At 41.2% G+C, this 13,658-nt stretch overlaps 1 protein-coding gene across 1 annotated transcript in view; it reads left to right on the forward strand.

Annotated features, from left to right (window-relative positions):
• The first annotated feature begins 56 nt into the window (after positions 1-56).
• LOC109469061 (nesprin-1-like) overlaps positions 57-13,658 on the forward strand; it is a 30,727-nt gene continuing 17,125 nt past the window's right edge. The window contains exons 1-29 of the mRNA XM_019767446.1: positions 57-159; positions 1,154-1,340; positions 1,483-1,628; positions 1,943-2,078; positions 2,334-2,430; positions 2,576-2,778; positions 3,261-3,428; positions 3,726-3,875; positions 4,226-4,369; positions 4,488-4,667; positions 4,853-4,996; positions 5,277-5,444; positions 5,770-5,904; positions 6,011-6,172; positions 6,285-6,508; positions 6,737-6,845; positions 7,110-7,322; positions 7,584-8,120; positions 8,454-8,591; positions 8,736-8,927; positions 9,077-9,202; positions 9,397-9,573; positions 9,754-9,903; positions 10,202-10,327; positions 10,482-10,661; positions 11,031-11,057; positions 11,391-11,708; positions 11,888-12,214; positions 12,801-12,814. Coding sequence (XP_019623005.1) covers positions 149-159; positions 1,154-1,340; positions 1,483-1,628; positions 1,943-2,078; positions 2,334-2,430; positions 2,576-2,778; positions 3,261-3,428; positions 3,726-3,875; positions 4,226-4,369; positions 4,488-4,667; positions 4,853-4,996; positions 5,277-5,444; positions 5,770-5,904; positions 6,011-6,172; positions 6,285-6,508; positions 6,737-6,845; positions 7,110-7,322; positions 7,584-8,120; positions 8,454-8,591; positions 8,736-8,927; positions 9,077-9,202; positions 9,397-9,573; positions 9,754-9,903; positions 10,202-10,327; positions 10,482-10,661; positions 11,031-11,057; positions 11,391-11,708; positions 11,888-12,214; positions 12,801-12,814 — 4,889 coding nt within the window. The 5' untranslated portion in view covers positions 57-148. The remainder of the gene's footprint in view (positions 160-1,153; positions 1,341-1,482; positions 1,629-1,942; positions 2,079-2,333; positions 2,431-2,575; positions 2,779-3,260; positions 3,429-3,725; positions 3,876-4,225; positions 4,370-4,487; positions 4,668-4,852; positions 4,997-5,276; positions 5,445-5,769; positions 5,905-6,010; positions 6,173-6,284; positions 6,509-6,736; positions 6,846-7,109; positions 7,323-7,583; positions 8,121-8,453; positions 8,592-8,735; positions 8,928-9,076; positions 9,203-9,396; positions 9,574-9,753; positions 9,904-10,201; positions 10,328-10,481; positions 10,662-11,030; positions 11,058-11,390; positions 11,709-11,887; positions 12,215-12,800; positions 12,815-13,658) is intronic.

Here is a 13,658-nt window from a genome sequence, read left to right on the forward strand (position 1 = left end):
TTCTAAAATGTACCTTTTACTGCTCCATTTAGCATTTTCAGGCTTTTAAACAGGACCTGGCAAACAAAGCAAAAACTTACATCTGGATTCAGCAAACAGTATGAAGCCAAACTTCTCCTAATGTTGACAGAAGACAATTATCACAGAAATGATCACCAGGTAGGTTGTTCTAAAAATGTTGTATTTTTATGGGTTCACCACACCACGAAGTGGTGGTGAACCCATATTGCTTTTTCTGATGTTTCTTCTCCTCCTTCTCCTCCTTCTTCTCCTGCCATTTTTTAAATGGATTCAGCTTCTTCATTTTAGGGCCTAAGGTCCTGAAATTTGGTATGGAGGTACAGTGGGCAAATACCCCTAGGCGTTTTTTAAATTTTTGTGATACAGGCTTTTAGAATGGTTTTATTTGAGTTTTTTGGCTGTGTTATAGCAAATGTATTACTGTGTGCCGTGTTTACCACGTCTGGGCATGAGTCATCACAATGGAATGCAGGGCATCAACCAATAGGCATGCAGCTTTCCTCTATACTTCTTGCTGATTGGCTGTTGGGATTTAACTTGATTAACACCTGCACAGAGCATTTCCACCTGCACAGAGCATTTCTTGCTGATTGGCTGTTGGGATTTAACTTGATTAACACCTGCACAGAGCATTTCCATACTGACAGTATGTCTTTATTCAAGTGTTTTGGTAGGTATTTCAAGCTTTTCTGCTCCAGCATTGGAATGCGGGGCATGAACGTTTTTTTATTTATTTTGAAAATCAACAGTTTGCATTATGCAATTAAAAATCCTAACCAATAAAGTAGGGAATAGCTATCCAACTGTTGTTTTAGTTGTATGTTACATTTTGTACTTCATATTATAGTTATATCAATGTAAATCATTGTTTTCCCTTGTGTTTCTCATTCTTTCCCTGCCATGTCGTAAAATGTGGTGAACCCATCGCTGTATTTGCTCCAAAGCAAATATTGGCCTTTCTAGTTTTCTCATAGATTTATTGACAGCCAATACGAATGTCTGAAATACTGATATTTCATTACCCAACAGGTGTCATAAGTGTTTAAAATATGTTTTACCTGCACCGTATATATTGCATATTTCACATCAATGTTACATAAGGTAGCTTGATCAAACTCTCTGACTTCTGTAGGTGGGAGGCAATAGTGGAGCAGACCCGGCGGTGGCAGTGGAAGATGGACAGCCGGCTCCCCCAGCCACTGGGGCACATTGCCACCTGGCTTCACAAGGGCGAGGACATGGTCAACAGGACAGCAGCAACCAAGGATGGGCACGAGGAGACAGCCAATGAGATCCTCAGGATGCTTCAAGAACATAAGGTAAGCAATTACAAAGCATTGTTGTGAGGATGATTAGGACAAAACTTTTACTGCCTGGTCACTCCTTAATATGATATGGATTACAGGATAGATAGTTGATATTAGTTTTAATTGTGTATGCGTAATGTTAATCCTACTTCAGGCATACTTCAAGGATCTAGACAAGTACACCCAAGCATTCCAAGATGTCAAAGCAGTAGGGAGGGTGAAAGGGGAGACAATTCCACAGGAACAAGTCAAGGACCTGGATGGCAGGTTGATTAAACTTGCATCTGATTCACAACATAGGTGAGTTTTTGAGTCTTAAATGTTGTTTGCTAAATTTATCACAAACAGCCATGGTGACGGGTATACATGTAGTTAATACATTGTAAATTCTTAGTTGTTGAGTGAAACAGTGTTGTGCCCTTTATAAGTACCGGTATTACTTCTTAAAGTATTACTCGTTCTATATGTTCCTGCAGAGCTTTCCTCAGACCATTTTTAACCTTTTACATACAAACCTGTTGCATAAATCCTCCAGTATGCTGGGGTGTGCTGATGTGTCTTATCAATTTGAATTTCCACTTTGCTGACATGAACCTGTGATGATCATGTTTCAGGTTCATCCAGCTCCAGTACTTGGAGTACAAGTACCGGCTGCTGGCATTCCTCGTCATGGGGGAGACCAAACTCAAGTCTTGGACCATCAAGTATGGCAAACAGGAACATGTGGAACAGCTACTCAAGAACTATATGGTAAGTGTGTTGTCAAAAGATTACTATATTAGAATGTTTTGATATGTGACTTGAACAGCTAAGGTGCATAGGTGAAAATATTTAATGTATATTTGGTTTTGCCAATTTACATTAATTAGAAAAATCCAGCTGCATATTTAAGACAATCAATGAGCCACAAACACTGTGGTGTTATAAAGGTATGGTTTTGGTACCTCTGCTAAAATACACCAGTCTAGTGTTTCTTGTATACTAATATAGTAAATATCACTGCAGGAGTTCATTCACAAGAAGAAGTTCTTTGAGACATATGACTCAACCTCAGCCTATCTGAAGAGAGTGGCAGAAGCCTACCTTGCAGATGAAATTCCAGGTGAGAACCAATTTTCAGCAGTACTGCTTCATGAAGTAAAAAGCACCCTCTAGCAGTGCATACTGCAGGATATCAAACATGCCTGTGTTGTTACCATGTATGTTATTGATTCCATGAACTTTGTAAATTTCCCTTGATATCCCAGCTGAGGAAAAGGAGAAAGTTCGTAAGTTCCTGAGTGACAAGGCTGCCCAGTGGAAGAACTTGTCAGTGGAGATCAGGAGTGTGAAGACCATGCTGGAGGAGGTGATTGACAAGTGGAAGAAGTACAACGAGTGTGTACAGCTCCTACAGGACTGGCTGGAGAAGTCTGAGGCCATGGCTGGCAAGCCTAATGATGTCAAGAAGGTCAGCGTTATCTGTTAGACTGTTTGTTCCAAGTATTAATGCAATAGTTGTGTTGGTTTTATCACTACAAAATAAATTCAAGCATGCTTTTAGCACAATTCAACTGCATTTCTCATGATTCAAAAAGTTAAAAATTAACTTTGGATGGGAATTTGAAATGTTTGGAATGCAAGGTCTGTTAGTACTTTGAGTCAATGATTCACTTTGAGCCTTTTCTGCTTTTGAAGAAGACAATAGATTCCCTGCTGACCTGAGACATGGGTTAACACCAGAGATCGAATAGACTTACTCTTAACACTGAGCAGTGTACCAAGTCGTAGACAAATCCTAATTTCTTTGATGGATACTGTGGTAATGACCTTATCACAGGACTATGCTTTTTCTGAAGATACTGGCCAACTCAGTTTACTGTACATTCAGGTTTTAATACTGTTAAACATGTGACTGAAGTGTCTGCTGTTTGACCACACCCACTTTTGCAGGAGTACTTCCAGGACTTGTTCCAGTGGCAGGACAGACAAACTCTGCTGAATGAGACAGGGAACTTTCTGATTGAGATCACCAATGAGACTGTCTCCCTGGATATTCAACAACAGCTACTGCTCATCAACGGCAGGTGGAAGGACCTGTTTGACTCTGTCAAAGACCAGGTGATAATTGTTATGCCATAATTAGGCATTGTCTATAATTGCAATAATACTAATAAGAAGACCAGTTGCAAGAAGGTGTTAGCTGGTGTAAGGAGAGTTGTCAGTTTGAGAGATTTTTAAGATGTTTGGAACCATGGTACATGTACAGTGTTTTGCTTCATATTACTTGGATGTTTGAATTTACAGATTTACTGTGTCATTGTACCATGCCCAATTCACCATGTGAAAAAGTCTGTAGTATCAGTTACAGTAAAAATATTTTCTTCTTAACCACAAACATTCACTCTTCCTCACCAGGTAAAGGAGGGAGAAGTGAGCAAGATGAACCGAGAATACCAGACAGGAACCAAGCGGCTGACAGACTGGCTGACCAAGGCAGAGAAAGTTCTGAAGAAGCCAGTCCAGGTGACTTATGTCTCCATCAAGGATTATGTGCAGGACTTAGAGGTGAGCAGAGTGTTTGTTTTATACAGTTATAAACTTAGTTTTAGGACAATGTTTTATGTGTTTTCCATATTCATCTGACATCACAGGAAATGGACATGATTTTTTCAAAGTGTTGATCAGCTTGTACATGTATGTGAAATACTTGGCTAAAGTTGTTGTCTGATGTTGGTGTTGAAGACAATAGAGTTTTGAAAGTGTGAAATACATGTAATTAACCCTGCAGGGATGATCACATACTGGTTCAACAGCTTTTCAGTACCTTGAATGTGTGCTTAATATCCATTTGTCGAAGAAATACAGCAACTCCATAACCATAACCTCTCCTGACATTGTGTGTCTCCTCATACTAGGACATACATGCAGAGATACCTGCCCAAGAAAGTGCCATCAAGGCTCTGTCCAAACTGGGACAGATTCTGGTGAAAGAGACACCGCCAGACCAGGTCAAGACCATGTTTGAGGCCCTGAAGGACATCAAGGACAGATTTCTCAAGGTTAGAAAACTTCCTGGCTTGAGCTTGCATTGTTTTATTAATGGAGATTGCAACTAGAAATGTCTGATGTATTAGGAGAAATGTGTCCTGTTAATTGGTTGTGTGTTTTACCCTTCAGGTGCGAGAGACTGTTCCTGTTGGAATGAGGTTGTGCACAGAGATGCAGGAGCCATTGCAGGCCCTGGAACATGGATGCCTGGAGATCACCCGCTGGCTGGACCAGGCAGAGAAACTTCTCCTGTCACACAAGGTGGAGGCTAGCTTGGAGCAGCTAGAGGAGAGGATCAAGTCTCACCAGGTACAGAAACAAACAAAGGCAACATGAACTTACTGTGGTGAAATTTATGGTTCTTATTATTTTATTGACAGGTGTTATGGAATAGCTGTTCTCCACCACTCAATAACTGAAAAGCTATTGTTTTCCTTAGCTATTTGTTTCTGAGTGGTAAAGGCTATAATACAATATTGTATTTTCTCCTTCAGCAATTCTTCATCAGTCACAAGCAGATCCGCTCCAAACTGGAGGCCAGGAACAAAGAGCTGAGTAAGGTGCTGAGTCTGTGCTCAGACAACATGGACAAGTCCATTGTGGAGATACGGATGACTGACATCATTACCAGGTTCCAGGTACAAAGAACACAACTTTACAGTCTTTCATCTTTTAAGTTAAGACTTGTTTATTGAAGGATAAGTTGTCTAATAGATGCCATTTTGAATTGTAAAAGTACTGTGTTAATGGCCAAAATTAGAATCTTTATAAATCATAAGCTGATGATAAATTCTACTCAGAAATGTCAAGTTGTTCAAGTGACTTAAGGTACCTTTGTAATGTAAAACTCCATGATATTAAATTCAGTTTTTAGCTCCTAATTACTTTCATTTGACATTTCTTACATCATGTCTTTAGAACTGCATGGACATTGCATCTGAGTGGGAGAAGAAACTGAACAGTGTCCTGCTGACCTGGAGGGATTTCAGCAGGAGACAGGCAGATGTGGACAAGAAGCTGAAGGAGGCAGTGGCTGTCCTAGGACAGAAAGGAACCCAGATAGATAAACTCATTACAGGTCATCTGGTATGTTTGCAGTCATACTGAACTTTGTTCAATTTATCATAAACAAGTATCAACTGTAGTGCATTCATATTTCAGTGTGATATGTGTTTCAAGTGTATATAGATCAGAAGATGTCTAATACAACTTAGTCATGCTAGAAACATTCAAGCACCTTTGGGCTAACAGGTTTCCAAGTAGTATGGCTATCACCAAAGTCTATGTATCAATGCTGGCAATTCGGGGCATTTTTCTGGTGGGGAAGTGGCTTAAGTTTTCTTGATTTCATTTTGACTAAGATTCAACATCAAAATAAGCTAATGCTGGACATCCTTTTGATTATTCCCAGGATTTCTTCAATGCTATGGATGAGACCATCCCAAGAGAGTATCTGACCGTAGCTGAGAAACACCTGCAGGAGATGCCAGAGCCAACTCGCACACAGCAGCAGAGGAAGATACAGGACACCCAGGACAGCTGGAAGGTTGGGCACCTTCTTCTCTTCTGTTTTTCTCAACTTCTGAAGACAAGATCAAAATAATGAGTTATTGATTCTCAACGTTGCTGAGTTCTGGCTTTTCTTTTTCCAGGATGTAACAGGAAAGGCGCCCATCCGCCTGGCCAAGCTGCAGTTCCAAAAGCCGGAGACGATGCTGAAGAAGAAGCTGGCAGAGACAGAGGCAGAACTGGCAGAAGAGATCAAGCTGCTCAATGCAAAACACAACCCTGAGAAACTGCTGGATAGACATAAGGTACAAAATGTTCACCTTAAGAAGTCCTACCTTAAGAAAGCAGATTTTTGTGTGTGTTTGGTCCTGCATTTCAAGATAGCACATTCAAAATTTCTGTTTCTGTGTATTGTAGAATTACTTTCACAAGGAGGGTGGATTCTTCAGCATCTGTGAAGAGTGCAAATATCTGATGGAGAATGCCACAAAGAAGATGAAGGCCATAAATAAGGATGACACATCCCTGGAGGATGCCTACACGGAGTATAAGATGAGATATGGAGAACTTCGTGCTGAGGTGGAGGTCATCTACAAGAAGATCCTGGAAAGACTTCAGCAATGGAGCCAGTACAGAGAAAGGTTAGAAATTCACTGTAGACCATGGTTGTTGTGTAATGTTGACTTTGATTGCTGTGTTAGTGTATGATTTTTCCCCAGAAGTCCACCAGCAAGGTATGAAAAAATCAGTAATGTTGTAATGTACACATCTTGGTAGCAGTTTCTCCTGTATTTTTGCTTATTTCATAATGCAGCAATGACATCAGACCTTATTGACTGAGATCTAAAATGTTCTCAACTCTTGCTTAGGTTGAAAATGTTCAGCCAGTGGCTGGAGAGTGAAGAGAAGTCCCTGAGAGATCTGTCCAGCACAGTTCCCAGCAAAGAGGAGTTTGAAATGTACAAGGCAAAACTGGAGGTACATGTGTTACCCACAATTGTATTTAGGATCACTGCATATTAAGGCATACATCAAGTATATGTTCTTTGAATAGACTGCTTTCATATATTATTCTTGACAATATTTAATGTAGTTTCTGGCCCGACATTAAGACTGGTCAGCTGCCCTATTTGTCATAAGACATAATTAGGAAATGTAGCAAGGGTATAAAATACACAGCGAGGAAAGTCGATTTTTTCTATGAAGTGTGCAGTAATGTAACTGTGTAACTCTATCCACCAGACCCTGATGAAGTACAAAGAGGCCCATGCTGATGATGTCCAGTGGCTGACAACAACCCTGAAGACTCTGACAGGAGGCAGCCAGGATCCTGAGGCTGCCTCTCACCAGAAGGAGCTGCAGGACCTTGTTCAACGGTACAATAAACTGGACGGGTCCATTCAAGAGGCAGGGGACAGGGTCCAGGAGGCTGAGCAGGCCGTGCAACAGGAGGAGGTAAAGACATTCCTACATCATGTGAAATACTGTAACAGTTATTATTCACATGTGAGATGACTTAGTTATCAAAATGCCAACCATGTGTTTGCATCATTCCCTTGCATTCAAGATAAAAGGATAGGTTAATTTTCAAGGTAAAAAGGATAGGTTAGTGTTATGATACATTGGTGCAATATGATGATAGTGTGGGGCTCTAAGGCAAGATTGCAGTTACATGTATTACATTTGTTAAGCCCTGTAGCCATTTTCCTTCCACAGCAACATTTGACTAGTGATGAACTATCCAACAACATTGGCTGTGAAGAAGGAACACTCCAAGAGGCCTTTGCAATGAAGGAGACACTGAATAGTGACATTGAACTTAGTAGCCAACACTTGCAAACACCTCCGTCCTCCCCTCCTTCTCGTGCCTCGTCAACAATGGATGAAGTTTCTGAGACGGACTCAGACAGCCAAACATGCCAGACACCTCCGTCCACACCTCCCAAGGAGAGCAGTCTTGGTGGTGCCCTGTGCAAGATCACTTGGGAGGCAAAGGATCCAAAAGCACAGGAGAAGGTCAAGTTCACCCATGACGTGGGGCTGATGGGTATGTCTGGTGATGGCGTACCTGGCGGGGAGTCCAGTGAAACGTCACCACCCCCAGCCCCGCTAGGACCTCGCCAGGTGAAAGTGTCCATCACTGGAGGAAAGCTGAGAAGGTTGCCAGACGGAAGATTTGTTTTCGATATCCCAGCAGTACCACCCCAAGTACAGCACATGATTAACTGTAGAAACCAGGCCAATAGACAACAGGTACCTACATTGCCAAGGTGAAGGTGAAGGGCGCTGGCTCTGTCTAGTTCTTAGGTCCCATGCTTTTGATCCTTGCCTTACCAGTGGTGGATTGTAGTATTCCCTACCCCACAAGGAAAAAGAAAGCTGGTGATGGTGAATGAATCATTTTTCAGCCCTTTTCTGTTTCAAGGCTGATAAAATTTGTTGCAGGGGGATGGTGGTGTTTTTCTTTGATTACCATTTCCAACAGCATCCTTCCATTGGCGAAAACTCCTCTGCTTATGAATTTGGTGACAAAATAGCAAGACAGGAGAACTGTAATATGAAAGAGTTTTTGTTGCACTGCCTCAGGAGGACCGTCTGCTCGAGGAGTACAAACAGAAGAAGACAGCTGCACTACGTGAGATGGACAACATCAGGGAGGACATAGAAGAGGCTTCCCAGATGGGTGGGCTACAAACTGTAGGAGAGAATGTGCAGTCACTCCAGGTACGTTAACAACCAAATAAAAGATTACATAATATATATACAGTTCGCAATATGACAAGCACCCCTTTGAGGACTAGATATTATATGTTAACGATGTTGACTTTGAACAAATATCATTACCCTGAGTTTCCACCATCCTTCCAGTCTTTGAAACCTCAGCAGAAGAAGCTGGCATCACAGCTGGCCAGTCTGGAGTCCATGTTGTCTCAGATGTCAGCCATGCCTGGAGTTGGAGACAAGGCTGCGTGGGATAAAGAAGCAGCAGAGCTGAAGCAGAGATGTGCCACCCTGCAACAGGACCTGCAGGACAACCTCACAGCCATGGAGAACTTACAGGTGGCATGTCTTCATAGGAAACAAAATGGAATGGATAAAATTAATGAATTGTTTGTCTTTGTTCCCCCTTTTTTATATGTAACTGAATTATGTAACCAGTGTAATGTGTAAGCTAATTTTAGTTCTGTAATTTGTTGACAACTCAATAGGTGAGGTGGGAAGACTTCTATGCCAAGTTAGACCGGTTTAACAGCTGGATTCAGACATCAGGTGCCAAACTGGCCAAGGTAGAACATGCCACAGACAGCCCTGAGGTGCTGTTTGACAAGGCCAAGGTAAGCAAAGATAATAAGAAAGTTGATTAATTGTTATATTTTCAGTTCACTATTTTAGTCTTGTGTACATGAAAATTCTTGTAACTTGAAAATTTCTTTGTAATAAGAATGTATTTCAACCATAATACATCTAAGTGGTCTTGCACAAAGTCTTAATGTTACACAGAAGTCTTAACCATTCCTTTTGATTTCAGGGCATCTGCAGTGAGATCTTTGACAAGTATGAAGACCTGGAAACCCTTGAGAAAGAAGGTCAGAACTTGATCCCAGATGCAACTGATGCAGAAACACTGGCTGTCAAGACCAAGCTGCAGGAAGCTGGCAAGCAGTGGGAGATGCTTTGCACCAGGGCAAAGGCTCTTAACACTAAGGTACATATAATTTTGTTTATTTCTTTTTCTTATAGCTTATAATTCAGTTTATATGGCCGTCCTAAATGTAGGTACCAGTACTAGTGAAATATTTCAGGTGGCTCTTGTGTTTTTTTTTTTAATTACTCAATGACATATAGAATTGTCCTAGTCCTAAGGCAACTCCATGTCTTATTTTAGGTGAAGGAGAATGTTAGTCACTGGCAGGCATATCAGGGCTATCTCCAGCAGCTGTTGCCATGGCTGGAACAAGCCGAGCGCTCACTCAGACAACAGCTGCCTAAATCTGCCTCCAGCACACAGGCAGAGGAACATGTCAGGCAACAGCAGGTAAGTTACCAGGACTGGTGTATACTGCAGGGTATATTGAAAGCACTATGGAGGCATTTTCCCCTTGGAAATGATTATCAAGTGCTTAACAAATGATGACAAAACATACTGCATAAGACTAGAAAACATTGCCAAATCCACCATTCCAATTCAAACAGGCAACATGAAATTGTCAATGCTCTCTCATTTATATCATATTTTTCTATGTAGGTTGAAACTTTCCATTTGCAGTAAAATTAATTTGTCTCACCAGAAACAACAATATTTGTAATCATGTGGTTTTTATGTTGAATCCCAGGTGTTCTCCAGAGACCTTGAGGAGCACAGGTCTGTCCTTGATGCAGCCGTGGCTGAGTCTGAGCAGATCATCAGTAAGCCTCACCTGGGGGAGGAGGTGGAGGACATCCAGAACAGGTTCACACAGGTGGGCATACTCTACTGTCTGTCTTTCCTTCAGCTTAATATCTACCACATCCAGACTGCAAGTACAATGTAGATGACTTTGTGCATGCCATGTATTATGTATAGCTACCCAATTGCTTCCACCTTTGTTGATTCTACTTATCTATATGTGTCAGGTTGAAGACTTGTCCAATGACAGAACTGCAGAGCTGTCTTCCTTCCGTGACAAGTGGAAGGAATATGAGACTGACGTCAGCTCCTTCCTGAAGTGGCTGGAGAAGTGTGAAAGCCTGTTAAAGGGTCATGTGGACCCAGCAGACACACAGAAGCACCAGGCTTACATACACACCATGAAGGTACATAATCAAATAAATGTGTTCAAGTTTTAAGTATCTTTTATTAGTTTTTCACATTGAATGCATTAATTGATCATTCAACTATATGATTTATTATTATGAGAGGTTTTATTGCACTAAGGGATTCTAACCTTATCTCGTACTGCTTGTACGTCATGTAAATGACTGTCATTCCTTTTCATCAGAAAACCTCAAACTGAGAAAGTTTACAGCAATTATGTTTCATTTTCTTGTAGTTCACATTATCCTACAGCAACTTTGTTGCTTATCTATTTTAGAAACAGCTGCTTGGACTTGATTGCAAGTTTTGAAAGTCAAGTTCAAGTAGCTGGTCCATGACCTTACTTTCCTTCTTATGAACTTCCACAGACCCTGCAAGATGAAGTGGGTGCCATGGTAAACCCCTTAACTGTTTTCACTTTCTGCTGGTCCTGGTGGTTACATGTGTTTGTACTGTGATGTATTGGTGCTTAATCACTGTGAAGCTTTGCTCTGGCTTTGATTGGCTTTAGTTAGCTTGATTTGCTTTAGCTTGAGTGTACTGGTCTGGTTTGTTTCAATTGTGATGTGCCTTTTTTGTTGAAAGCTTTTTGGCTCACTTTCTAAGATACAGTGTGTTGAAAAGCTATTTTTTGTAGATTGCATTATCAGTATCATTGGTAATACTTTATCCTTTTCCTATAATTGATCTTTTTTTTTTTGACATGTTTTCATTCCTTATCATTTTAGAAACTCCAGGACAGTGTTGCAAATGTGAAGCCCTCATTCATGGACCTACTGGAAGCTAACAGCAGTCTGAGGGAAATTGCCAATCCGCAAGGGACTAAAACTCTGCAGACACAGAGAGTGGACCTGGAGAAACGCTTCCATGCTCTGGAGACCACCATCGAGCAGAAGATCAGGCAGGCTGAAGGGCTGGGGGAGAGATGGACACATCTGTACTCCCAGTTGGACGAGTTTACAGCACTGTTACACAGCACTGACAGCAAGCTTACATCAACATCCGAGCCACAGGGAGCACCTGAGGATGAGCTGAAAAGGGCAAAGGTACAGACTGTGAAGGGCAAAATTGTACCTTTTTAATACATGTATGACTGTATTTGTTGTAACAGAATAAAGACAATTTGTAACAGTAAAAACTAATGATGTGTTAGGCTATAACAAAGAGTATTGGCTATTTAAAGTGTATACCAAATAAGGAAAATACTTTTTCCTGCTTTCCCCAGGCTGTCAGTGCTGCTGTGCAAGAGATGTCCAAACCTTTAGCTGCTCTGGAGAATGAAGGTCAAACTCTGCTGAAGGACTCAGACTCCTCCCATAACTCCACTGTCAAACTGAAGCTGACAAGTGCCAGAAAACAGTGGGATGATCTGTGCAGTAAGGTTAAAGCAAGGGAGGAGGAGGTATCTGCAAACCTGAGCCATTGGCAGCAGTACCGCAGGGCCCTGGACGAGTTTATGGCCTGGCTGAAGGAAACTGAAGGCATGATGTTGGAGGACCTGGCAAAGTGTAGCTGTTCTGCTGATGTGCAGGAATGTGTTGAACAACATGAGGTACGTACATAATATGTTGTTGTAGACATATTGATACCACTTGATATCCTGCCATTATTGTATTGCATTTCTCTTGTTGCTTTCCTTCATTACCTTCGCCAAGAAGGTTATGTTTTCGTAGGCGTTCGTGTGTCTGTGTGTGTGTGTGTCAGCACGATAACTCAAGAAGGCTAAAATGGATTGTCTTGATATTTGGTAGGTGGATAGGTCTTCATGAGACGTGGAACTGATTAAATTTTGGGCCCCCTAGCGGCTTGTTATGGTACTGCAGCTGAACTTCCGGTTTTGATATCTCGTGATCTAGACATGCTAGGGTGACGAAATTTGGATGGTAGGTAGCTCTTGTGCTGGGGAAGAAGTGATGTGAGTTTGGCCTCCCTAGCGGCTTGCTCTGGAACTGCAGGGGCGTTAGTTGAAAAATATTTAAAGGCGGATAACTCTAGAACCGATTGATGGATCGTCGTGATTTTTGGCATGTAGGTAGCTGAGGTGATGCTTAACATAATAATATTATAATTATGCATATATTAATGTAATTTGCATAATTAATGAGGAAATTCTATAAATCATCTACATTCCCTGATAGGACTATTCAAGCTTGTGACATATGTAATTAAGAACGGCAGAAATACAGGCAGATATCGATTATGCAAATGAAGACTTAATTTGCATAATTAACTAGAATTCCGAGATCTCATACCTCCATGAAATATGATCTTGATATGTAAATGTAAATTTCTTCTTTAATTGTTCAAATGACCTCTACATTAACATGATATATGCATCGTGATGTATGTTAACTTTTGATTAACTTACAGATGTCCCAAGTATGACATTCTCATCATTCACCATTACGAAATCATAGAATTTTCACATTAATTATGCAAATTAGGTCATCATTTGCATAATTAGTATCTGTTGAAGTTCCGCCTGCCATAGGTTACATAGTATAAGGTCTCGGACCGGAGTTTTTTTTACGATTTTGGATCCGGCGGACACCCTCAGACCGAAGGGCTATAACTCCGCCAAGAAAAGTACGCCGGGAAATCTCATTACATCAGTCAACGGAGGTTTCCAGCCGGCTTCCGATACAATTTTGGTTATTGTCCGTCGACTCTATAATTTTGGTAGAAACTGTACTTAAACGTAAATTTTGGATACGAAAAATGTAGTTTTTTTGCAGTTTTTTCAACGGACCTGCTTGGAAAAAACGAATTTTCCCAGGCTAACGGCTTATATGCTGAAATAGCTTACTATTTCCTGTTTCTGAAAAACAGAAAAAAAATATAGGTTGTTGCGATAAGTTTTTCGCAAAATCCGGTGACGCGAACCCCTAGAAATTCCACATAGAACGCACCTATTTGGGTCATCAGGCGACAAACCGCATCACCCTTGCTCGCGGACTAATACCAAAAACGCTTCGCTGGCCGTCCAACTTCCCCGC

This window comes from Branchiostoma belcheri, unplaced genomic scaffold, assembly GCF_001625305.1.
Source record: "Branchiostoma belcheri isolate BF01 breed outbred unplaced genomic scaffold, Haploidv18h27 scaffold20, whole genome shotgun sequence".
Taxonomy (NCBI): domain Eukaryota; kingdom Metazoa; phylum Chordata; class Leptocardii; order Amphioxiformes; family Branchiostomatidae; genus Branchiostoma; species Branchiostoma belcheri.